Source organism: Fusarium fujikuroi, chromosome FFUJ_chr09, assembly GCF_900079805.1.
Source record: "Fusarium fujikuroi IMI 58289 draft genome, chromosome FFUJ_chr09".
Taxonomy (NCBI): domain Eukaryota; kingdom Fungi; phylum Ascomycota; class Sordariomycetes; order Hypocreales; family Nectriaceae; genus Fusarium; species Fusarium fujikuroi.
This window is the reverse complement of record NC_036630.1, coordinates 1,054,169-1,079,918: the sequence shown is the minus strand read 5'-3', so window position 1 is coordinate 1,079,918 and position 25,750 is coordinate 1,054,169. Positions and strand designations below refer to the sequence as shown.

The 25,750-nt window shown below is 50.3% G+C and overlaps 7 protein-coding genes; 6 read left to right on the top strand and 1 right to left on the bottom strand.

The window, feature by feature from the left end:
• Positions 1–207: 207 nt before the first annotated feature.
• FFUJ_09822 (UME3-like cyclin) lies at positions 208–1,229 on the top strand (the record flags this gene model as incomplete). XM_023568233.1 has 2 exons in its annotated part: positions 208–367; positions 430–1,229. The coding sequence occupies 2 exons, from the start codon at positions 208–210 to the stop codon at positions 1,227–1,229; spliced, it is 960 nt and encodes a 319-aa protein (XP_023436140.1).
• A 1,107-nt stretch (positions 1,230–2,336) lies between these two features.
• FFUJ_09823 (related to peroxisomal Ca-dependent solute carrier protein) lies at positions 2,337–4,781 on the top strand (the record flags this gene model as incomplete). XM_023568232.1 has 6 exons in its annotated part: positions 2,337–2,499; positions 2,557–2,637; positions 2,745–2,952; positions 3,224–3,942; positions 4,014–4,179; positions 4,229–4,781. 6 exons carry the CDS (start codon positions 2,337–2,339, stop codon positions 4,779–4,781), a joined length of 1,890 nt encoding a protein of 629 aa, XP_023436139.1.
• Positions 4,782–6,545: 1,764 nt separating this feature from the next.
• FFUJ_09824 (uncharacterized protein) lies at positions 6,546–8,710 on the top strand (the record flags this gene model as incomplete). XM_023568231.1 has 2 exons in its annotated part: positions 6,546–7,214; positions 7,265–8,710. The coding sequence occupies 2 exons, from the start codon at positions 6,546–6,548 to the stop codon at positions 8,708–8,710; spliced, it is 2,115 nt and encodes a 704-aa protein (XP_023436138.1).
• A 1,288-nt stretch (positions 8,711–9,998) lies between these two features.
• FFUJ_09825 (related to actin-interacting protein AIP3) lies at positions 9,999–13,177 on the top strand (the record flags this gene model as incomplete). XM_023568229.1 has 2 exons in its annotated part: positions 9,999–10,178; positions 10,289–13,177. 2 exons carry the CDS (start codon positions 9,999–10,001, stop codon positions 13,175–13,177), a joined length of 3,069 nt encoding a protein of 1,022 aa, XP_023436137.1.
• A 590-nt stretch (positions 13,178–13,767) lies between these two features.
• FFUJ_09826 (related to killer toxin insensitive protein 3) lies at positions 13,768–17,815 on the bottom strand (the record flags this gene model as incomplete). XM_023568228.1 has 4 exons in its annotated part: positions 13,768–15,436; positions 15,489–15,831; positions 15,858–17,602; positions 17,658–17,815. The coding sequence occupies 4 exons, from the start codon at positions 17,813–17,815 to the stop codon at positions 13,768–13,770; spliced, it is 3,915 nt and encodes a 1,304-aa protein (XP_023436136.1).
• An 851-nt stretch (positions 17,816–18,666) lies between these two features.
• FFUJ_09827 (uncharacterized protein) lies at positions 18,667–19,779 on the top strand (the record flags this gene model as incomplete). The annotated part of the gene is made up of 1 exon (XM_023568227.1): positions 18,667–19,779. The coding sequence occupies one exon, from the start codon at positions 18,667–18,669 to the stop codon at positions 19,777–19,779; it is 1,113 nt and encodes a 370-aa protein (XP_023436135.1).
• A 4,562-nt stretch (positions 19,780–24,341) lies between these two features.
• FFUJ_09828 (related to multistep phosphorelay regulator 1) lies at positions 24,342–24,906 on the top strand (the record flags this gene model as incomplete). XM_023568226.1 has 3 exons in its annotated part: positions 24,342–24,362; positions 24,418–24,572; positions 24,651–24,906. The coding sequence occupies 3 exons, from the start codon at positions 24,342–24,344 to the stop codon at positions 24,904–24,906; spliced, it is 432 nt and encodes a 143-aa protein (XP_023436134.1).
• Between the last annotated feature and the right edge of the window lie 844 nt (positions 24,907–25,750).

The window sequence follows — 25,750 nt, the reverse complement described above, 5'->3', positions numbered from 1 at the left end:
GTTCAAATTCTATTGGGTAGGTCGTTTATTGATATCGCCAATCATCAGCCACAAGACGGGACCTTTCCGTGTGGCGCCGTTGCCAGCCTTGCGAGCCCCCTCTCCGTTGACTATTTCAACGAAACCTCAACAGCTTCGGCTGTCAAATCTGCCTCCTAAAAGTCTATTCTTCCTGCGGAATCGGTATATAACGGTCTATCAGAAGATATGTCGGCCAATTATTGGCACTCGACACAATGTCGCTTCTGGAGCTTCACCAAGGAACAGCTTGTGACAATGCGACAAAAGCTTGAAGAGGACAATGCCGAATTGGTGCGAATGTTTCCGCTTCCGCAGCAACGCCATCTGTACATATATTTTAATCAACGTACGTGGACACCTCTATACCACGAGAGAACTGACAGAATGGCTGACTCATGGGACGCGCAGAATTGATACGGCTGGCGAAGCGATTAACGATCCGACAACAATCCATGGCCACGGCGCAGGTCTACATGAAGCGATTCTACTCCAAAGTCGAGATTCGTCGAACGAACCCGTACCTCGTCATAGCGACCGCGATATACTTAGCCTGCAAAATCGAAGAGTCTCCTCAACATATTCGACTCATCGTGACGGAGGCGCGACAGATGTGGGGAGATCTCGTGGCCATCGACACGTCCAAGCTGGGCGAGTGTGAGTTCTTCATGATAAGCGAGATGCGATCACAGTTGATTGTATTCCAACCGTATCGAACGATCACAGCCTTGCGAAATGAATTATCGTTGGTGGACGACGAAGTGCAACTGGCTCGCTCGGTCATCAACGATCACTTCATGACGGATCTTCCGCTCCTGTACCCTCCACATATTATCGCCATGGTTGCCATCCTACTGGCCTTGGTGTTGAGGCCCAATAACTCCGGTCCTGGCCAGAATACTTCTGGAGCGGCGGCGGCCGCAGGACTAGCAGCCGCTCAACAGGCGCTGATGCGAGCACAGGGCCAACAAGCACAAGGTGGAATGCCCGAGCCCGCTGCTGCAGAACCAAAGGAGAAGCGGCAACAAGATCGGGTGTCGCGCGTACAAAAGTTTGCGAAATGGCTGGTCGACAGCAACGTGGAGATTGCATCTATGGTGGATGCTACTCAGGAGATAATATCATTTTATGAATGCTATGAACATTACAACGACAAGCTCACTCGCGAACAGATCAACAGGTTTGTTAAGGCAAGAGGCTTAGATAAGTGATCAAGATATGAGAAATGAGAAATGAAGCATGGTATATGCGGGTTAAGCATTGAGGAGCATTGGCTGGGAGTTCAGGTGTTACTGTTTATTGTTATTAGACATTCACACATTTTGGTATTATATGAAGCCTCCAGGCCTACTGGCTGTCTGTATAGGTAGTACTAGAACTTTAACTTTACCTTTCTATCGTATGGATCTGAGAGTTTAACGACATAGAAGATTCCGTGCACGAAATCAAATAAAGTGAGACCCTCCGTAGGCTTTCATTGAACTGTGAACCCCAGGTATTCCATCATAGATAGGTATTCTACGTAACATCTCAGATATGCAGGTGCGTATCCCAATGATCTGTCGGACCGTATGTCCGGAACTGTCTTTGAGAGCCACCCGATTATGAGATAAGAAACTTGTGAACTTCCCGTCAGATAAGATTTTTTAATAGGGTACTCAGTTGTTAGACTGATCCATTAATCCACTGACTGAACGTGTCTTTCACTTGGCTAGTCGGTAGATCATGTGAATATTTGCAACATGAAAAGAATTCCTTCGAGATGAGTTTATGCCGAGACAGAGCGAGGATGTTGGCAGCTAAAGGCAGCAAAAGAATAGCTCAGCGGGTCCTTCCGGGGCACTAAGCATAATACAGTGCCTCTGATTGATCGCCAGGCTTCAAAGCAGTGCCCAACAGCGGGCAGAGCGGCTGTTGATAGCCACCCCGGGCCATGACGGACGGGGCTAAGCTCCACTGCAGCATTTGGTATTTACGTAGTACAGGCACTGAATTTTTGAGCAAGCCCAGCCCAGAGCAGCACAACGTTAACCCGGTTTGGGGGGGGGGGTTTCATTCAGCTACCAACGTCACAGCTCGTCAATTGGTATTGGCACTTCAACACCATCTTTTCCTTTCCGACCCGAATCCTTCCTACGACAGCTTAGCCATGAACTTCCGGTAACCCGACAATACCTCCCTCGAAGTCGCCGTACCTCGATTTCCATCTGCACAGCGACGCTCTCCTGCAGCGCAGGGCTTTTTGCGCCTGTTGCGCCTGACGTACCTGAAATCTCGCCGGAACGAGAGATGCCACCATTGCAGTTACAACTGTCGTCATGAGCGTGACAAACATTGTGGAGGAAATTGAAGAGGGGCTTAGGGAGCCCCAGAACTCTCGCGATGCTCGTGTTGAGAAGCTCTGGGCGAGCCTCGAGCCTGATCACACAGGAGAACTTGACCTAAAGGGTCTGCGGAAGGGGCTTCGAAGGATTGACCATCGTAAGCGAGAGCCCGCGCTGGCTCAAGCTTGGTAGAGATACTAATGAGCAATTACAGCCATGAAGAATGCCGACGATATGCTGAAACGTATAATGGAAGAGGTGGATCAAAACGGCGATGGCAAGATACAATACAACGGTACGCAAATCTGCCTTTGACTCTGGAGCTCCAACTCTCCCAGATATTGCCTCGGTACCTACGGCCACGATGTTGAAAGCTTACTTTTGGCTGTTCGCACCCTTTAGAGTTCCGAAAATTTGTCGAAAACGCAGAGCGCCAGCTTTTTGCCCTATTTCGATCAATTGATAAAGATGGGAATGGGAAATTGGACAAACTTGAGCTTCAAACAGCTTTTAAGAATGCCGGACTCACACTATCGACCCGCCGCCTTACTGAGTTCTTCGATGATATGGACCTCAACAATGACGGTTATGTCACATTTGACGAATGGCGGTCAGTACTTAATTTTCAATTCTTTCTGGGTGGTCCTTTTGTTGCATTTTTCTATTGAGAACTCCACTGGCTGTCAGTCGCATCACATCAGATGCTCAGAGCTCATGACTGACTCTCAGTCATTTTGGTGGGGATAACCCTCATAACGTCATGTGCCAAGCCCAATCGCTGCCATCGGCGATACATCTGCGACCGGTTTCTCGAAGTCAAGATGTTGCTTAAGGCGCCTCCTTGTCAATCATGGACTTTGCAGCTGATCATGAACTCTCAGAAACTTCCTACTATTTATGCCGCCCCACGACCACGACTCCCAACTTCATGCCGTACTTGACTTTTACTACTCGGTGGTTAGTGTGACTCCAGAAGGAGACACACTTGTGAGCGAGGAAACATTAGAGGGTCTAGGTACGGACGGCTTCCGCTCTCTTTTCATCACCCTTTTCGGCTCTCTTCTACGAGTCGCTTTCCCCTACGATTTCCCAAGACCTGTACCTTCTCCCGGCCGGACATCGACTTCCGTCAGTCAACCCAACACCTCAAATCCGGATGAGTCCCCGAACCAGACCGAGAACATGGCTACCGCGGCCGCAGTCTCATATCCCGACTACGATGATGCAGCTACCGAGATATCGCAGGAAATCGCCGAAACGCTTACACAACACGTCGACGATGGCACCCATGGACCTGGACATGAACACACCACTGGAGCTTCAACAGCAGTGCACAAGAAGTTTAGACTAACACAATTTGTACCCGATCCAGGCTACTTTCTAGCAGGTGCCATCGCCGGTGGAGTGTCGCGTACGGCTACTGCGCCTCTCGATCGGCTGAAGGTCTATCTGCTTGTGAACACGTCCAGTCGTACCGAGACCGCGGGTGTAGCACTTCGACAAGGCCGTCCCCTCGCTGCTCTGAAAAATGCAGCCAAACCGTTCGGAGATGCTTTTCGAGATCTTGTTCGGTCAGGGGGTGTTCGAAGTCTTTTTGCTGGTAAGTCTGCATCATGAGGAAGTAGGGCTCATATTGGCCCTTGATGTGACAGAAAATGCTAACAAGACTAGGAAACGGCCTCAATGTCATCAAAATCATGCCTGAGACGGCCATTAAATTTGGCTCGTATGAAGCGGCAAAACGCGCGCTTGCCAACTTCGAGGGCCATGGTGATCCCAAGCATCTAAGTTCATGGTCAAAATTCGCCTCAGGTGGCTTTGCTGGCATGATAGCACAGTAAGTCCGATAGAAATCTTGACAGAAGTTAGAAACTGATAATTGGCAGGGCTTCGGTTTACCCTCTCGATACCCTCAAGTTCCGCCTACAATGTGAGACTGTCAAGGACGGTCTTCAAGGTGCGGCCTTGGTTCGCCAGACCGCTGTGAAGATGTATGCAGATGGTGGTGTGCGTGCCTGCTATCGAGGATTGACCATGGGACTTGTGGGAATGTTCCCCTACAGTGCTATTGACATGGGCACCTTTGAATTACTCAAAAAGTCTTACAAGTCGTACTATGCTCGGAAGAACAACGTCCATGAAGACGATGTCAAACCCGGAAACATCGCCACGGGGATCATCGGCGCCACGTCTGGAGCCTTTGGAGCCAGCGTTGTCTACCCCCTGAACGTGGTACGAACACGACTTCAAACCCAGGGCACAGCCATGCACCCTGCAACATACACTGGTATTTGGGACGTCACGAAGAAAACGATTCAACGAGAAGGATATCGGGGCTTATATAAGGGCCTCACACCCAACCTTCTGAAGGTTGCTCCCGCCTTGAGTATCACTTGGGTGGTGTACGAGAATTCAAAGAGAATTCTTGGATTGAGCTAGAAGTCCCAACTAGCTATGAGATAAAAGGGCCAAACACAAGAAACTGAAGGGATCATCCCCTGTTTCACAACTAACATTTACTATACACACGGACGCACGCAAATTTCACATCAATATTCTGGAAAGCGAGGATCTAGCGATTGGATGGCATCGCGTTACGATGGGGGAATATTCTGGCGTTGAAGGGATTGATATATCAGAAGAAAGTGGCCAGCAGCCATTGTCAGAAGACGAGGCGATGATACGGCTGGCACTACATATTTCTCATTTTTGGAGGTGCTGGGAGTCAGTGGTTAGAACTGGGTGGACATTTCCTTGTTCAATATAGAAGTGGTTACAAGAAGGTGAGGTCTCGTCATGAGTCCATCAGTAGTTCCCTTGACTAGGTTTGAAACGATAATGAAAGTTACTCTGACTCGCCATCTATGAAATTGCTGAATTGCGAAAGACGGCGGGCTAGCTGAGGTCATGGAGAGCATCCGGGATCGAGCATGCCCATTTCGGACATGGAACCGGAGTCGGAGATGTGGGGCCGGCTCCGGCGGAATAGTTCATACAGGAGGGGCCGTCCTGGGTGACTCGAGGATTCCTTGGACTGCAATACCAGCCATAAGAAGGTAATAATTATGAAGGCATGGCGGAAGCTTGTAGGGTGAAGCTCACTGCTGGAGTGAATGTGTCCTGGACTTAGACATGAAAGGAGGCCCAGAAGGAGCTGCTCATGAAGCTCATCATGGCTTTGGCAGCTTACAAAAGAAGCTTATTACCGTACTGCAGATCCGAACTCGGCTTGGACAGCTTGGCTAAGAAGAACTCGTTATCAATCAGCCCTATCACGTATGCTTGGTGCTTATTATCGATCAGCAAACGTCATTTCGCGATTTTGACTCGTTATTTTATCTTCCACAGTCACAGGTTGTCGTCAGCCGCATGTCAAGAACTCGCGGCCTTTGCTGCAGGGCTTACGCAGCATTGCGACTATGACTTGAGCTTGCACAGGAATGGCAGTTGGCAAGGGTTGAAAGAGGACTGCGGGGTTGTGAAGGTTGGGGGAACTTTTGTAAAGTGATAAGTTAGAAGAGGATCCTTGCTCTGGTGGGAGATGGAAGATAAGACGAGGGAACGAAAGAGTTTTCAAGAGAAGGTGAATTATAGGAAGAAGAAGCAAATACAAAGAAAAGAAGCACCAGAGGTATAGATAGTATCGTTCATAACATTGAAAATATCGTATAGCCAAGTAAGGAAGCATGGCGCATACCATCCATAGCTTAGAAGTTGGAAAATAAGATAAATGGATAGCTTGGTCGGACTTTTTGCAGTATTACGCCGCTTCATATGCACGTTCAACGCTCGCCCCCAAAAGAGCAATAGCGTGATCGGCCAACGTCGTTACATACATGATCAGAAGCATCGCAACCAAGCAACGTAACCGAGCAGGAATATCTAGTCTAGAACCACGACCACGGCCATAGGCTGATTGCAGAAAACAAAAAGAGAGGTGCTGTAAGCAAGACCTGTTCCCCTCTTTTTTTCCTCATCCGCGCCGCAGCTCAACTTCATCCTTCTCTCATCTCGTTTGACATTCTTGACCTCAATAATCTGGTGATACACGGCGTGAGCACGCTCGGATTCCTTTTGTCAAGAGTGCCACGTACGCACCGCCTTAATCTCCTTCTTACTTGACCAAAAAAGGGGTACTTGACGTGCGTCTGGATCAATTGCACCGTCTTACACGCCCCACGCCCATAACGAGGCAAGGACAAAATGCCTGCTCCTTACTCTGACAATCTCTATTCCGCCGACTCTGACGATGAACATGATGCCCTCTCGCCAACTGACGGTTACTTCCACGCGTCGTCTGAGTCGTCGTCATCTCGCTCTGGACAAAACGTACCTCATGTCCCAAACGTGCTTGTCGAGGACCCAACTCAGTTGAGTCGCGATGCAAAGATCCAGGAGGCAGAGAGGGAGAGGAGGTTGTTAAATACCGGCGGAGGCTCTGCTGAACACAACTTTGAAAGCACTGCCTTGTCACATGAGAACGCGAGCGGCTCAGAGAACCCCATTGCATCGACGCCACGTTCTCCTCCAAGAGCTTCTCCCCTGTTTGCTCATCCTGTTGACGCACCGCCTGCTTACTCGCCCTCACCTACAACAACTTCGCCTCCAACTACAGTGAACAACTATCAGACCTTTGCTTCTACAGCTACAATGGGCCGGCCTGAGGAGAATAGACCTCTGATTCACCATGCCCCAGAGTCCATGAGCAGCCCCTACAACTCAGCTCAACAACCATCGCGTTGGCAACAATTCAAAGACTCCGTCTCAAACTTCAACATCAGGAAGAAAGTCAAGACAGTCCTTGCTTCGCTTCTTATTTTCTCTGTCATTTTTATGATCTTCAGCAGCTTTACTATGCAGTCTAGTCACGGCGTAAGTCTCATGTTGATACAACACGATACCTGGACTAATGTTACTGCTAGTCACACTCAAACCCAGTCGAGGATAATGATCCCGTTGCACCGCCTTCCAACGACCGCGATGACTTCAACTGGAACCCTTCGCGAACTTGCCTTGAAAAGCCTCAACACTCGGCCCACTTCGCTGAGGAATTCGATGTCCAATCTGACCGCAACCTTAGCATTATACAAAGAATGGTCAAGTCCAATGACCTTGAAGGATGGAGCACCCATGTCTCTGGTGAAGTTATTCTTCGGCCTGTGGACGAGTCCTCGCCTGCTAGTATTGAGCTGCAGGTTATCTCCAATCACGACAATCTCAGGGCCAAGGCCGACTTCGACAAGACAACTCAGGTCTTTGAGATCAAGGTGCCACGCAGGGTCGCCTGGAGCTCGTCTGACAAGGCTCCTTGCATTCAGATACGTATCACGGTCTCGGCTCATCGTGAGACTATCCTTGACCATCTTAATATTGAGACTCAGCAGCTTGACATCAACCTCAAAGAGGGGGTCGTTCTGGGAGTCCATAATGGGGTCAACATTCGAAGCGCCAGCGGCGATATCACTTCGCCTGGTATAAAAACGATCAAGGGCAAGGAAGTTGTTCCGTACACACTCTCATCCCGCGAAATCCGCATTCATACGGCCAGCGGCGATGTCAAGGGATGGTATCCCCTTTACGACCTCCTCGACATCTCAACGGCCTCAGGCGATATCATCACCAACGTTGGACCGAAGCCAGTAAACCCCCAGAATGTTAGGCCTGCTGAGTTTCGTGTGCGCTCTGCTTCAGGCACGATCAAGATTGATGAGCCTCTCACTAGTGCTCAGAAGGCTGCTCGCCCAGATCGCGAATTCCCACCACGCGACTACACAGTTGATATAATCACGGCATCGGGAGATATCACGGCCGATGTCGCCGCAAGCTCATCGGCGTCTTTCAAATCGCAGTCTGGTGATATGAAGCTGCAAATCTGGCCGGTTCTGGACTCGAGTTTGTTGACTATAAACGAAAAGGCGAAACCAACAATCATCACGGACACGAAGAGCGGTGATACGCATGTGACGATTCTGGAGCCCCTATGGACGAGCCTTGCTACCATCGGCGAAACAATCCCCCCCGTCAAGCCTTATGATCCGACGGATGGTAGCGATCCATACATTGTTCTCCCGGAAGGATCTGAGCTTGCTGGAATTAGCATGGCCAGACCCGTGCTTTCGGTTCTTCACTCCACACACAAGTCAGTCAGTGGCAAAATTGAGCTCTACTATCCTAACTCTTGGGAGGGCATGTTCTTTGCAAACTCCATTTCGGGTTCACAAGAATTCAAGGGCAAGGACGTGACAGTTGATCGCGGAAGAGGATCGATCCCACCACATCTCATCAGTGGGAGAAAGGGCAAGGGGTTCTCTCAGCTTGACATTAGGACGGTGTCTGGCGACCAATTCGCCCTCCTCGGAGAGGAATAAAGAGAGAGAGAGAGAGAGAGAGAGAGACGAATAGTAATGAAATAAGGCGCCCGCGACATACACGAATGGATAATGAATACGGCGTACCGGCGTTAATGAGATTACGAGGAAACTTATTGCTTGGACAGCACCATTCGTTAAGGATATGAACTAGGATACCATACCGTTCGTTGAACGTATTATTGACTGCAATGAAATATTTATCAAGAGCCTCCTTGTTCCAACGAAACAATAGCCAAGTTTATTAACCCCAGATCCATGAAGTGGCTGACCAAGACGTGGTAGCGGTAAAGCCGTTTCCTAGCCGACAGCCCGTCCCACGGGATATATCGAACCAACTATGAAACGACTTGGCGTGGGTTGCGCTGATTCTTGCCATGATATTATTGTAAGATAGTGTAAACTCGACTAGATTGTTTGCATTATGCATCAACACAGTTTGCGCTGAGCTCATAAACGCTTATGCGGGTAGCCTATTAAGTAATTAAAATGAATGGTAGGCACTGACAGTTTTAGTGCATTATGACGGCGGTTTTTTGAAGAATGTTAAGACGGCTATATCCAACCAAGCCTTATCGCTAATAAAGTCCCATGATCACAAAAACTGTTGGTTCATAGGCTGGCGCCCCGTCCCCCAGAATTGGATCTCATACATGCTCTCAGTTCCTAGGTTGCAGAATAAACGCCATGGGAAGTGGCACGTGCTTATACAGGGGTCATCTCCATCTGGATCAAGGTCAGGTAAGGTTGGGCACTGGTCTTAGGTACCTAGGTAGGCATTTCAGCTGTCGAATCACTGATGTCGTGCTGTATCTAGTACCCGCTAGAGCCCGTACGGAACCTACCTTCATCCACTAACTGAGTACCTACCTCACCTACCGCCGTCCAACATCATCATTCATCCAATCCATCCACCCTCTACAAGTGCTCGACTCTCCTCCCACAATTCAATTCAATACTCTCTCCTCGCACGTCAGCCGCACTCTCTCCAGTCCAGGTACATCGCCTGCCTCGATCTTTTTTTGCGACGTCCTTTTTCTTACCACGACCCTCGATTTTGCGATCCGCTTTGCCTGCCTGCCGCTCGTTTTGATGATGCCTCTTGCCCCTCGAAGGCACCCAAAATCCGTAGATTAAGCACTGGGCTTCCACCGAGCTTAATCTCCTAACCAAGTCACCTGCTCGTCGACCGAGGCTGTCACTTCTTCTTCACTCCCTGGACCGTCATCGACAAGACGAATATATCGTCGCGACTTAGATACATATATCCGAGCATACATCGTCCGTCATGCAAGCTCCGCCATCCGGTTCCCAACGCGCCTTCGCCCATCGTCGCTCGCCTGGCGCTGAGCCAGGGCCACCACCAAATGTTCCTGTCCGATCCATCTCGCCGGCGCTCCAGGCCCGAGCCTCAAGCGCCTCCGCGAGATCTGTACAATCGACTGGGTCTCGCAGGATGAACCGTGAAGTGAGTATACCGTAATGCTCAGCGTGGACGAGAGTGTGCCCCTGCCGAGCCCTGCCCCACGTCCCATACCCAATTGCAAAGCAAGATGCTGACGCTCCATGATCTCTCAGGGTTCCGGCAGCGGTTCCAATATGCCTCTATCGCAGATCGAAAAGAGCGTCACACACCTCCTCGTCGCAACAAAACAGCTTCTCGAGACCTTGACCCAATGGTCGCGCGGACAAGCTACCGATAGCCAAGTGTCTGACGTTTACGTGCGCTTGGGTTATGAATTCAATATGGCGTGTCGCGCATTCACGGCCATCCACGTTGACACATCTGACTTAGGAAACGTGCCCGATCTACTGCGACATATTCTCGAAGCGACGTTGAGCCAAGAGGCGAGCGCCGAGAGTTTGGAGAAATATTTGCCTAGGATCCGGGACATCATTATTAATCTGTTACATGGCCTAAAGCGCAAACAACAGAAGCTCCGCCAGAAGCAAGCTCGGGACCGCGACGGCCATGCACCTCCCGACAGGGCAACCAGCGTCAGTACCGTTGGAAGCGGCAACAGCGGACTCACCAATATGTTAGAAGAGGGTCTAGAGAATGGTTTCCAGCCCGACTCGCAACCGACTGATTCCTTGCGTCAGTCGGGTGGCAGTACCAACCAGTCCCCACGCCGCTTTAATGCTCAGCGAGAATCCTCTCGAGCATCCGCCATATCAGAGCAGTCTTCCCTCTCTAGCAACACGATGCAAAGTATGCCAGTTGTTCCACCTTATCCAGAGGGTGAAAGTAATATCCCTACTGGACCTCCAGCACCACCTGGACCACCTGGAGGAGAGCTAAATATCGATTCGTTCCCGCCGCCCCCACCGCCTCCGCCAGACAATACCTCGAGTGCTCTGGCTGCTCTGCAGAAGGGTGGAGATCTGGAAAGACGAGCTTCACGCAGATATTCTCAATATCAAATATCCAAGCATCTGGGAGGTGCTAATGGTGTACCGATTCTCCCGCCGCAGAATTCACCTGTGCCAAACCGAGGAAGAAAGGAAGTCCGAGAATCACTGCGAGCAGTTCAAGGTCGACAGTCTATACGCCACAACCGTAATACTTCCAGCCAGTCTCTGCGTACCACGGCTCCTGCCGAAGATTCTCCCGTCAGGATACCAGACAGCGTTTCTGAGGAATCATCATTAGCAGAGTTACCCGCAAAGATAGATCCTCCCACGGTGCAGACACCCGATGAAGCATATGCTGCCAGCGCAACACTCAGTGGCCCCCCCACTGATCCTATGTTCTTCAGCGATGATGCGCCCGAGACGCCGAAAGTTGAGAAGCCAAAGGCCGAGCCCGAAGTTGCTCCCACACCACAACAAAAGCCTGCTGAGACCTCATACTTCCAAGATTCGCCCCCTCCGACTCCCACGAAGGATCTGACCTTGTTCCTCCAGTACAAGTCCAAGGTAAAGAAGTTTGTTCTACCGGAGGGACGCGCCGAGCTTACCATTGGACGGCTTCAACTCGCATTTATCGAGAAATTTTCTTGGAATACACAACACAACGGCGCAGATCTCCCTGAAATCTACATCCAAGATCCGGTTTCTGGTGTACGACACGAATTGGAAGATCTCGCAGATGTCAAAGACCGAACAGTTCTGGTGCTCAATGTCGAGGCTCTAGACGAAGTCAAGAAACATATCGACGATGGGATTGCATCCTTAACCGAAATTGTTCGGGATGTCAAGCAGATAGTAACGGATCAAGGAGCTGCACTTCAACGAGTTTCAGACCGACAACAAGAGGCTGCCAACGAAATGGCTCGACTGGCACTGTCACCTCCATCAACTTCTCACTCTTCTGACGGAACAAAGACACAGTTTAGCTCTGGAAGGAAGTTGGATAGTAGCCATCTGGGAGAACTGAAGACCTTGCGACGAGATCTGGCCATTATGCGACAGACTTACTCCAATTTCCAAGCAGACATTCAAGACTCAATGGCTACCATTCGCGCAAAAGCGGCCAACGTCAAAGTTGCCACAGCCAAAGCTGCGATTCCCGACATTGAAGGCGACGCTGGTTACTCATATGTTACCAGTGGACGTAAACAACTCAACAGCGACTCTGATCGGTTGGTTGGTAAGGTGGACGACCTCCAGGACCTTATTGAAGATCTGCGTAAGGATGTGGTGCACCGCGGTGTGCGACCACTGCCACGACAATTGGATTCTGTTGGAAAGGATATCGCAACATTGACCAAGGAACTGAAGAGAATGGAAGAGTACATGACACAGGAGAAACCTATTTGGACCAAGATTTGGGAGAAGGAGTTAGAGGACGTGTGCCAAGGGCGGGACGAGCTTCGCCTTATGGAGGATCTTTTGGTCGATCTGCGAGACGATCTGGAGAAGGCCTCAGAAACGTTCACTCTTGTTGAGCAGGCTACCAAGGAGCAGATGAAGGACAACGGCACTGGCGCAAGTGCCGGAAGTGCCCGCCAGTTCTCCAAGGGCCTTATCAACCTCGGCAACAGTGCCGATCAAAGCGCCGCAAAGGAAGGCGTTCTTGGCGAAGTGAGAGCTTTACAACCTAACCACGAAGATAGACTGGAAGCTATCGAGCGTGCGGAGAAGCTACGGCAAAGGGAGCTAGCAACGCGACAAGTCAACCCACTGCACCGAGAAATCACTAATTTCGTTGCGGACGGCAAGCTGAAGAAGTCAGGCGGGTTTGAGGAGGTCGAGCGCGCAAGGAAAGCCAAGGACGACCGTATTCGACGAGAGGTTTGGCAGCGTCAGAACGGCATTATTCCCGAGAACCCTATCGGCGAGGAGGGTGCGGACGCTGAAGCTGATCTGGAAGACGAAGACGCGGCATTTCTCAGGGAGCTTGAAGAAGATGAGGCCCGACAAGCCCAGGCTCAGGCAGAAGCAGAAGCTGAGGCAAACCAGCCGCCCCTACCGCCGCCAAAGGACGACGACGATAAGCAACCTGATCAGCCAAATGGCGCTTAGTCAGTCACATTGGTTATATGATCGAGTATACATATCTTAATGTGCCTAGATCGGTTTTACTACCTATGTTTATGGAGATGATGCCTGGGAAGAAGAAACGCCTTATGCGGGATTGTTTGAACGCGATATGTCAGTACGGAATATGGTTATGGACTTGGGAAGGACGGACGGACCCCCGGATATAGGAGGCAAAGGCTCTCTAAGCCAGCATTTTCTTAGCCCCTTTTTTTCGATATTCTCGTACTTAGTTAGCCTTTTTACTTGGTAGTTTTTAGTCGGGATCTTGACATAGCGGAGGCGAATGGGATTTGTTTCTCTCACTTGATCAATCACATCCTCTCAGATTGAAATTCCGTAAAAGTTTTGCCTTTCGGCTAGATTGGAATCTAGGCTTGTGACATGCTAACGAAGATTGGGCTGAAATCAATGCCCTCAACTAGATTGAGGCGCAAGAATATTTTGAACTCAGGACTACGATATCATTTTTCAAACCAATAGTGTGGACAGCAGGGGCACTTGAGAGCAGGTACATATTTTACTTCTTGATTGTATTTGGTCGTTTAAACACAACTTTTGAGATAAATCTTTCATCATGATCCTAAAAGCGCAAGCTTCTTAACCCCCTTAACAATCGGAGGCTCCAACTTCTTGCCCTGTCCCATCACAAAGTCCTGCAGCACTGCTTCACCTCCTGTAGCCTGCCAGGTTGGCTCAGCGTCATTCCTTTGCTCGGCCTCTGCCCCGGGCACCTTGAACACCTCAGCTACCGCAGCAGTGCAAGCCTCAGATACCTCAGCCATGAGAGCTTCTGCAGCACGCGCGCGCTTGGGCATGTTCCTCCGTACAAGCGCGAAGATGAGGCGCTCGGCATCTGGAGCAGCAGCACTGACACGGTCAATAAGACGACGAATACTGTTGACGAGATATTCTTCCTCGTAGACTGTTCCCTTTCGTCCACGAGCACGCTTCTTCTCCTCGCGCTTACGGTTCTTGCTTGTGGCGCGACTGACTCCCGTTCCAGCGGTTCCCACACTCCCAGCCTTGCCTGTATATCGTGTAAAGAGCGATGCACTGGTGCTAACTCGGGAAGAGGCAGCGACAGAGACATCGTCGGGGATGTCCATACCACCAGCGCGATCTCCTTCGTAGAAAGCCAGAGGGTCTTCAATGGCCTTACGGCGAAGTTCGGCAACACGAGGAACCTGAGCCTTGAGCTGGGCCTTGCAGTCAGCCAGGAATTCGGTCGTTGTACCTAGCGCATCAGCAAGACCAGTGTCGACACTGGCAGTAAGGAGGTCAGGGCGTTTGCGTTGAACAACGAGACGGATAGCATCTGCAAAGTGGTAACCCTTGCACAGGCAACGAACAGCCATGTCGATAGAGTCAAGATATTCGAGGTGGATGGTGGAAGCAGCAGAGTAGTCCTTTGCTTCCCAGAGAGCATCTGCAAGGTTGTTGGCAAGGTCGGACATAGCCTCAGCCGACATGGGAGGTTGCTGCTGAGCTGCAGTGTAAAGACACTCTTGCCAACATGAAGCGCCCGCGGTTCGGTAGCAGCTCGTTGCCTTAACCCAATTCTCGAGTGACTCGTATGCAAGGCCCGCTTCTCGATAGGCTGATGTGGACTCAAGATAGGCAGCGTAAGCGGCTGTGAGTTCTCGAAGGCGAGGAGGATCGTAGCGGTATAAACGGAGCGCATCGTGGTACAGGGAGTGTTTCGTGGTATAAGCAAGGAGTTCATCAAATACATCCATTGTTTGGAGATGACCAAGGGCTTTGACTCGACGCTCAAGATGATCATCGATCTCAAAGTGACGTCTAAGCTCGGCAAGAGAGTGCAGGTTTTGAATGAAGGGGAGGTATTCGCGAGGGTCACGTTGGGACTGCTGAGCGACAAGGAGGGCCAGATCAAGGTTATAGAGCCCAAGGGCATTCTCATACAGTCGATTGACGTCGACTAAGAAGCAGATATGCTCGACTGCCTTTTCAGCAATCTTCTCATCCTCACGCATGAGCTCAGCGACTAGAAGAAGGCCGTCGTCGAGTGCAGGTGGAGACTTGCAAACGTGGGCGGTAATGATATTTTGAAGGTTGGTAGCCTTGCGGCTCTGGAGGGCGTGGAGAAGAGCATCGCAGACCGTGTTGACCTTTGCAGCGGAACCCCGTGGTGCGGGCGACAAGTCAGAGGGAATCGTATCAGCCCCAAAACCGGTAGACCGCTTCGTATCTTGATACATGGTCTGGGTAACATCCTCAGCACTGTCTGGGTTAGTGATGGTCCTGAGAGGCTGAAACAAAAGAGCAAGCATACCGGAGAGAAGAAAGGAAGAGATCAATATGAGTGACGTCAGGGATCTGGTCGAGGAAAAGGCCAACATTGGCTAAGAATTGCTCGGGCTGATGGTCGTAGAGAATGTTCATATCTACGCGCTGAGTACGACAGTATGAGAATGCTCGAGCGTAGTTCTTCTCATCAATGAGGTTACGGATACCTGCCACGACCATGGCTCGAGGGAAGACGGTCTCCAGGTTTCCACGGGGCATCTGCAAGACAATGCTCATATTGGCGGGAATAGCTGTGACAAGTCGGGATCCACGCTCCACGCTGCGGCAACGTTCGTCGGTCTCGGGGTCATCAGCAGGAACTTCAAGATCTAAGGGGGCATTAGTAGGTAGTAACGAAAGACAAAGAGTGACTTGCCATCGACGTTGGCGGACAAGTGAACAAACTTGACCAAGTGGTTATTGGTAGTGAAGATGAGATGGCTGGGTGTAACGATGAATGAAGTACAGTTCTTTGCCAGAAGACGGGAATTGGCATAAAGATGCCCGTTCCGGGAGAGGCCAAAGGCAACAATCTCATCATCAACCTTGCTAATCTCAAACCAAGGCAGCTGTGTCAAGAATTGCATAGGCAGCATCTCATTTCCGGACTCGCTGATCTGGAATAGTTTTCCTGAGTTGTCCTGGCCATACCCAGTGAACGAATTATCGTCCTGGTGACTGGTTGTGGCGACAAGAACCTCCCGAGAGTTGACGTTTGCGACAGATATTTCACCTTCACCCGCAGCCTGTACGAATCGCTGAACAAAGCCCTTCTCCTCTTCGAAACCGAAGTAATGGAAAGTATCAACCACAGCGGCAATTCTCAAAAGCACATTGTAACCAGGGCTTGCCATCTCGTCAAATAATACCTTCTTGGAGAGCTTCGGCTTGATGGATCTACCGTTCTTGACGGGCCACTCATAAACATCAATACCCTTTCGGTGAAGAACCGCAAAGGACATGTTGTCACGGCCGAATGCAACGTCTACTGCCGCCGCAGGAACCGTGATATCGAACATTGACATAGGGGGCGGTACATTGGCTGTTCGGAAAGGGGTCAACTTGACTGTTTCGCCGTCAATCACCGCAACGGCACCATTGTCGTGCGGCGGATGGCATGATCCCCGTGCTGTATGGAAGATGTGCTCTGTCACAACGACAGTATTTGTTGAAGTAGCAGCAAAGCGCAAAGCCTTCTCGGGATGCCATGACAAACATGTCGAGCTAGCCTCGATAGGAATTTCTTGTTTGAGGTACCAGTGGTAGTTGCCCATAGTCCATAGCTGAGACATATCCTTGAAAATGACGGCTAGGACAGTCGAGTCTGAGTTCCACTCAAGGCGTATTCTCTCATGAGCCTCAACTGGCCCAGAAGGAGAACGAAGTGTGAACTCGCCGTGCCGTAAACCGTTCCTCTCGAAAAAGACCACATCGATCTGGTTTGACTTTCGCTGAATACCAGCCATTAGGTTTCCGGCTGGTCGCCAGCTCAGAGAACTCTCGAGACCATCAACTGGCTCACTTGCACTGTCCAGCTCTCCTTCTCGTGAGTATACTCGAATTACGCGGCGTGAGCCTTCTTGAACCGAGTTGATAGCCACATAGGCGCCATCGCCTCTCCAGCTAATGGTGGTGGCACCATCCTCATGAGGACTGGGTAAACCCTCATCGACCTTTTCGGGGATAGTAGGGTCACGCATTGCCTTTGCACCTCGGCCTTGAAACTGTGTCTCCTTCTTTCCCCATCCGACGGATACATGCTTCGATGCATTGAGGTCCTCGACTGTCATGGGGATCTCAGCAACTGGGTCAAACGTTGAACCCATGAATATGACATTGTTCTCCTTTGTGACAACAATGAGGAGTTCCTCATCAGGGGACCATCGAGCAGCAGCAATACCAATATCTATAGAGCCAACAATCTCAATGTGAGCGCCTTGTTCTGAGAAGTCGTCTTCTCGGACTGTAACAATATCGCCTCCTTCGAAGACGAGACATGTAGTTGCTGAGCCACTGAGATACTGCAAACTGACGACCTTGTCGACGACGAGGTCTGGTGATGGGTTTGGAGCCTCCCAGCTGGTTACAGTACTGACTGAGCTATATGGAGTAAGTAACTATTATGTGTGAATTGTTCTATGGACGATGCACTTACATGTGTCGATCTCCGGAGATTCTCAACAGCTCAATCTCACAGCTGTCCACAGAAGGTTGGGCTACGACAAGAACCTGATCCTTCTCAGGATCCCAACACGCAGCTGTGACATTATCGCGCTGGCACTGTCCGAATCGAATGTTGCGAAGATTGCGCATCTTGACTATCTCTCGCCTCACCACCAAAGCAGGCCAAGCTCTAGTTGTCTGATGATCTTCACCAACAGCACACAGTAACTGTCGATGTAACTGAAGCGGTGCAGAATGGGCAGACTCTAGGCCTGTATGCAGCTGTCGTTCGACCTGTTCTGGTCTGGTCGGACAAGGCCGAGCGTGCAAGTGGTGATATTTTCTTGGTGTGGATGAAATGGGCAATCAGCGGCGATGGATTTGCTAGATTTGGTGTCGATGCCCGTACCCAAGGTAATCGAGATTTTTTGCGGTACCTGATCAAGCTGGTGGGCGAAGTACTGATGCGGGGTGACGGGGCAGGAAAGATACATGCTATGACTCCCAGATCATGTACTCGCCATCTCTGAAAGTTCTGATCAAGGGCCTGGGGAAAGAGCTTTTTAGGTTGCATCACTTCTTCTCTTTTCCGTCTAGATCAGCTCTTCACAGGCAATAGCGACCAACCTAGATTTTCGTAACTATTCCGGGCCTCGGCGATTGGAGAGTTCATCGCCTTATTTTTATCTAATTTGAAGAAGGGCCACATTAATTGTTCTCTTTCTCTTATTAAACTTGCTCCCATTTCCCGTCTTTTTTGTGCCGATTTACTATTCCCAGTTTCACGCTCTATAGTAGCTCTCGCCATCACATGCCGATCGCCCACTACCTGTTGAGGAACCATTGACTTCTCTCCGCATTTGCTCTCAACCACTACCATTCAACCACCTACGTATCGTATCGTGCTAATACACGCTACTACTTGCTGCAGTAGCCAGCCATTGTTTATTCAAACCACCACCAACACATTCATCTATAGTGATAGCGATACCGTCGCCATCATGGATGTTGCATACAATCAACATGCCGACCGGTCTCGTCGCAAGAATCGCTCCTCTTCCAACCTCAGCCATCTCTCCCTCGCGCCCTTGACCGCCAAACTCCCCCTCAACGACGACGAACTCATTGCCGACGCTATCGCATCCCACCCTCACTCGCCTATCCACCCGATTCCCTCCTATATCCAGGGAAAGTCTGCTCCTTCAACACCACGTCTTCTCGCTCGATCCCCGACAGCATCGCGCTCGAGGTCCCATACCCGAGCCCCCTCAACACCTCTCGCCAAAAGCAAATCCGCGTCTCACCTCGCGGTTGGCGCATCACGCAAGACTCATTCTGGTCGCGCAACCCCCGGACGCCACAAAGATGATATGAGCTTTAGCATGCGTAATCGCAATGATAGTGATTGGCTGCTCAGGACAGGCGCACTCATGAGCTCCGAAGCTCGCGAGTCTAAGGGTCAGGCTTGGCTTATCTCGCGTCAGAGTTCTACCAGCCTAGGGGGAATGGACCCCGACGAGGATGCTTTTGAAAGTGAACTTGCTCGTGAGCGTGAGCTTACGAGCCGCCATGCTAGTCGCCGCGGTAGCACTGCTGAGGACGCATCTCCATATGCTAGTCGCTTCCCTAGCCGCACGCACAGTCGCTCCCACAGCTTGACGCGACCTAGGAGTCTCCTCCACTCACCACTGGAATTCTCAATGACTGCCGATGGGTCCTACTTCCCCAACCAAGAGGTCAACAATGATTTACCTGGCCCTGACTTCGTCAACCTCGACGAGAAGCTCGAGGAGCTCGAACAGGACTTGTCCCAAGATGATGAAGCTACCGTGCGACGCCTCATGCGCAAGGGCCAAGCTAACACAGGGACTTGGTTCGGCAATGTCTGGTCCCTCTTCTCCGTAGAGGAAGACGATGAGGATTCAGAAGATGATAGTGACGGCACTCTTCAGGAAGAAGATTCTCAACTTGCCCGCTCCCGTAGTTGGTCCTCCCGCCATCTGGCAGGCATGTCAACAGCCCCAGAAGAGCGTATTCCACCCCCAGGAACCGACGAAGGCGGTTGGAGAGATGCAGCTTGGTTGTTGAGCGTGGCATCCAAAGTGATGTTTTAAAATGAAGCAACTAAATACAAGACGATAAACCGATTAGTCATTTATATAGGCAGTAAAGAGATTGGATAACACAAGGGTATATGGGTTAAGAGCGTAGTTGGTTGATAATATATTTGGCGTACATAGCTTCAGCCTCGCATTATAGGAGCAGGCTTCGTAACATGATTGATATTGGGGTACTTTATCCTGCTTGTTCTAGAATAATGCCCGAGCATCCACAGACTTTGAAATCCTCTGAATACGTGATATTCTTACATAGCCACCATCCGTTGTAAGGAGAGGGCTTCCAGGCAACTTACCCGACTCGCTCGACCCTGACGCTTATCGGCAAAGCTCCGCGCCGGGCAAGGCCCAAGGAGCACGGCGCGGGGTCCGTTCACCGCCCCACTCCCGTTCCGCAGCCGGGGCCAGGATCAGCATCAACTGACAAGCAAAAACGACCCGCTCAGGGTCGTCTTGGAAGCAAATGAGCGCCACGTCACTTTTGCTTCACTTTTACTACGTTGTATAACATCTAGGGCTGCTACGTCGGACCCTCCAAGTGTGCGAGAAAGAAAAGAAGCAAAAATAATAAGACAGAGGAATATCCACCATAATCGTGCAGCCAAGCTGAGAAGAGTGAGTCAAAACCGGTTTGCGGGGTCGACGACTTATCACATCGCAGGAGGGTGCATTGCAGGCCTCGAATGAAACTTGTTCCGCGTGTGATTGATAAAAGGGTCTTACAGCTTTGAGTCAAATGCGAGATGATCACCCGTCGAGGCCTTCCAGGTGCGGTTCATGACTCTTGTGCATGATAGTCTGAGGTAAAGGGCTTAGCTGTGCTACGAACTTCCCGGGAATTGGGTCATTGGTGGTTCGACTCTGATGTCGATATGTGCAACAAGACATGCCGATTATGCCGCTCGTCGATGCCATGTGCAGCTACAGATCTGGGTCGGTCGTGCATTAGAAGCTCTTCTGTGACAGTTTGCGGTGAGGTCCAATATGGTGGGTACCCAATATCAAAGTCTCAAGACATGGATAGCTTGATAAGATGCTGAGTCGTAGTGGGAGTTGTTGTGTTGTCAAGCAGCCTGCCCCTCCGTAAGGCTTTTTAAGTGGACTTGAGTCCAAGTTCAAAGTCTAAAAGACCAAGTTTTATACATCTCGTGACTTTGAGCAGCTTGATCATGCCATCTCAGAGAAGGGAATAATCAAGTAAAAGAAGCATCTGTTCAGCCGCCGGTGGTCAAACCCCGCCATCAAGCATTCAAGCGTAACCGTGCACGAGGGGCCTGGCGGAAACGTCAGTGAGGGGTGCTTAATGAGATTGATCAACGGACCCTGCAGGGCCTAATGTCGGTGGAAGCGAGAGCAACGCAAGCCACAGGTATACAGCATCACAGATGCAGTTGGTCTGCGACGGAGAAAATGCCGCACCAAAGTCTTGATTGCGGTGGCTGGTGTGAGAGACAAAGAACAGCTTTAACATCAAGGGTGCAATCAGCGTGGGGTTTCGTGTCATTGAACGGGTCCAACTTCTCGAGTCGAATTCAACCAGGTGGGCCTGCGGGCATAAGACGGCGTGCATGTCATCCTAAGCTTGTGAGTGCTGGGGAGCTTTGGTTCCCAAGACTTGGAATCTTCTGAGAGAAGCTCCCGTGCCCTACGGCCGAGATGCCGATCGTCTCCTGTCTGAGAAATACCAAGAGTTGAGAGTGTGGACCGGTGACTCGGTGAACATTGCGTCTTGTCTCGGGACGTTGCGCCTGGGTATCTTGCAGTTTGTATCTTGCAAGTATAGCATCAAAGCAGTGGGCTCGAGAGACGAGGCATAAGCGGCGTCCTGTTGTGTTTGTCTCGGCCGAGAGGGCTTGGGTGATCCACTGCATAACACACTATCCGTACAAGTGATAGAGCCAGCAGCAAGTGGAGGAGCGCGAGAGAGTGAATTGCTTCAGCTCCGGGTGACGACTTCCCGGGTCCCGGGGACATGCCATAGCTAGCTGGGGATTTGCGTATTTAGCCATGCACCGGGTTATGACCGGTGTACTGGATATCATGAGACGCTGGAGCCTTGTGTATGCTGTACACTGCGCGTTATCTGTATGTCAGCATCTGGAGGAGGAGATCATGAAACAATGCCTGTCAAGAATAGAACTCCGGATACAGGCCGAAGATCATGGTGGCATTTGTACTGTACTATGCTTTTGGTATCCCGGTTGGTGGTGCTTGTCTGTCTGTTGTCGTTATGGATTAGCGGACTATTTCCACGCTAGGCGGACACGGTTGAGAGTCCCGGAGAACCAGAACGAAAAAGACGATGAGCTTCCTAAATAGTTGGAAGGGATGGTCTGTTAAGGACCTAATCAGCGGTGACATCGATCTGGTGCAGAGTCAGCGATGTTGAGGAATACTTCTGGTATTAAGCTATCGCGCGGGAGCGCACGAGCATGGGCATGGATGGCACTGACACGATTTTGGTAGACGTCAAAAAGAAAGGAAAAAAAGACCAAGGCCAACAGAAAGACACAAGAAGATGGACGATCATTTACGGCTTTTGGATTGGTGTCTCCCCCAATGGAAGCTGTGGAATCTAGGCCTTCTGCTTCTCGACGGAATGGAACCAAATGATGCAACAGCTGGGTTCTGTTGGTGCATTTTGGTGTCGTCTCCCCGATTTTTTGCGCTCTTCTCTTGTCTCTTTTGGTGGACTCTTGTACAAAACAGTGAGCACCGACGTAATCGGCAGGGCCCCTTCTTCCATTCGAAGTCACCTCAAGTAAATGCCTAAGGGACCTACCTACAGCAGCCACCAAAAGATCCAATTCCATTTACAAACCTTGGAACTCTCCTCTTTCCCTCTCTCTCTCTCCGCCCTGTCTCTCTCTCTTCCTCTCTACCTATCGACCTAAGCTATCTCCATTCGCATCTATTCCTTTAGGGTACGAAAAACCTCAACGGCTTCTCTCCCCTTTTTGTATATGCCCATGCCCCTCCACCCCCGAATTCTACTCCCTGGTCGTGCCTCAGACCTGTGACGCTATATCCAGCCACTGTCGTCAGTCGTACCAGAGCAGCCCGCTTCGGGATCTCCCGCAGAACAGCACCTCCAAGTCGCTGGGTCAGTCAGTCACTCACACATTCACATTCAGTCAGTCAGTGTCAAGTCGATATTTCGCCCGTACGCAAGGGCACGGCTCGAGATTGGAATAGATTGATAATCTTTTCCCTTGACAAACACCCTTATTCAGTATCTCTCTCTGTACCAAAGAATCGACTGTCCACCTACGTCCCACTTTGATTAGATCTACCCAGGTAAGGAAACCTCAAGCACATTGCATCATGGATCGCATCACATCGCATATCTCTTCTTCCTAGCAGAAGCCAAGATATGCAGATTCTGTCTTTTCCGATACCCTTAAGTTCCTTCTCTCATGTTCTCTCATTCACACCAGCCATTGCATTTCTTTACCCTCCCCAATATGGACATGAATGTCTCTGGTCTACCTAGTATTCGACCGGTCGCCTAAAAAAAAATGTGGTTTTTCCGCACTAAACACAACACCATCCCCCACTCATTCACTGTCGCGTCTCTGTCTCCTCGAATGGCTGGCCATAGCACATCACAGTCCAGTCGGTTTTGACGCCCTGCATCTGCTAGAGCGGCTCAACCCCACCCGCGATGGCTCGTCCGAGGATAATGGCTTTGAATATGGCTACCTGAGCCCTGAGGTACCTTGCCTTACCTGACTTGACCACCTTACCTACTAAGGTATCCATGAATGAATGGGTGGATGGGATGGTTGAATTCGAATGCAAATGGACCCTCCCTCTCCATCGCTAGCCCCTCACTTATGAGTTAACTGCCCACATACCAGCACCCGACATCACACACTTGTTAACCGCCGCCTTCTACCAAGCACAAGCCATATCTCTCAGGTCCTTATTTTGACTCTACTCTTCCTTGTGTTCTTCCTCCTCGTTTCTGCCCTCTTCTTGCTCTTGCTGTTCCTCTGTCTAAAGGTGTCGATATCTAGCTCCTGTCTTGTATATCGTCATACCCCAGGATAGCTGCAGCTCCCGCGAAACTCAAAAAAAAAAAAAAAAGGACCCCAACCTCAGGCACAAGCAAACCCTTGGAATAGCGCAACGGCCACCCTTCTCCAGCTACTTCTACCGCCCTGACAGAAACCAAGCGTCACTCGGGCGCCATGGTTTCGCTTGATCTGAGACCCCTTGCCAGCCACTCACATCTTGTTCCATTCCGCTCCCGCGGTATCACCTCCAACCTTCAAAATCTTTCCTCTCCTTGTTCAAGCTCAAGCCCAAGTCCCCAAGTCCAAGTGGCTCTAGCTGTTGAATCCTTGTCTTTATTTGTTTCGCGCTCGCTTGTTTGATCTCTCATGTGCCAGAGTTTCTAACCCCGAGGCTACCTAGGTTCTATCATTTCTCCTCTCCGATCATTCTTCTCCGCGGACCCACGCTACTACGACCCCGGAGCTTCTCAGCATTGTCTCGATTCACCACACCTACCTAATACGTTTGTCCAAGGAATATAAACGAACACTACAGCCGAAATGTCGCCAACCGAGGAGAAGGTGGGCTTGATCCTGACTGCGAGTCGAGTACAATCGCTAACAACCCCAACCCCAGAGTGACGATGTCGATTTCGGTGACAACATCGATATGATCACTTTCGAGCAGATCCTTGAAATGGATGAGCCAGGCGATTGTGAATTCAGCTCTTCTATTGTATTTGGCTTCTTCGAGCAAGCAGAAGAGACTTTTGACCAGATAAAGGAGGCATTGTGAGTTGAGAACATAAAACGCTGCATGCATGGTTGGGAATACTGGCTAATTTCTGACCTTGTTTCGACATCACTTAGGGAAGAGGAAGATCTTGATAAGCTCTCGTCTCTTGGACATTTCCTCAAGGGCTCATCAGCGACTCTGGGACTCATCAAAATCAGGGATGGCTGCGAAAAGATCCAGCGTTATGGCAAACACGAAAAGCTCGACGGCTCCCCTGAAGATGACTCAGAGGTTTGTCTAAAGCACATCAAAGACGCTTTCGAAGCTGTTAAAACGGATTACGCCGAGGTCGAGAAACTTTTGAGGCAGTACTATGATTCAAGGGAATAACGCATTTATTCCCATCATCATAAAGCCTACCAGGTGTCGCGTTCACGATCAAATGGAGGCAGTCTTTTGCAGTCGCGACTTGCCACTTGGCTCTCGTCACGGAACCTCAATAGGAGCATTTTCGGTTCAACAAATACTTGTTGTGTTGGGTACATTCAGAAAAGGAAATGGCCGGGTTCATCGAAGCAGATACCCCAGGCCTTGAAATGGCTTGAGGCTTAGAGGACGACCCGTCAGGTCAATGTCAAACATGTTGGAGGCGTTACGAGGTAGTGCGGAATGGCATCGAGTGTCTTTCCACCCCTCTTTGAATTGAACAGCCTTTTTGACACGAATTGTTGAGAGCAGAAGCAGACTTTGTAGATAGATTTGACAATATGCTTGGGATTGGAGCAAAAGGAACTCTGCTCGTAACGCTACTTGGTTCTTGACGAATTGGCCAAAGCCTGCCATTCAGCGAGATCTATCTTCACTTTTCTTCTTTGTCTATTGTTGTTGAAACCACTTATCGATTAGTTGATATGTGACTGATTGACTGCATCTCTGACTCTGAGAGCTCTGACATTGGTGGGGTAATTTTGATACAGCTTGGGTTACTTCGATCTACGGATAGAAACTCAGTTGATACGAACACCTGACATCATCGCGGTGTGACAGACCAACGTCAGATACGTTGCACACGGCGTGTTAGTCATTTTACAACCTTTAGAACTGCAGGGTATGCTTGACTTTTGAATCATCAATTCAGCCAGCCGAGCCCCACGATACATGCTTGTCGTTTCACTTGCTAACCTCACCTAGGACAAGACAAGTCGTAGACATACAGTCACATATCATCTACTCG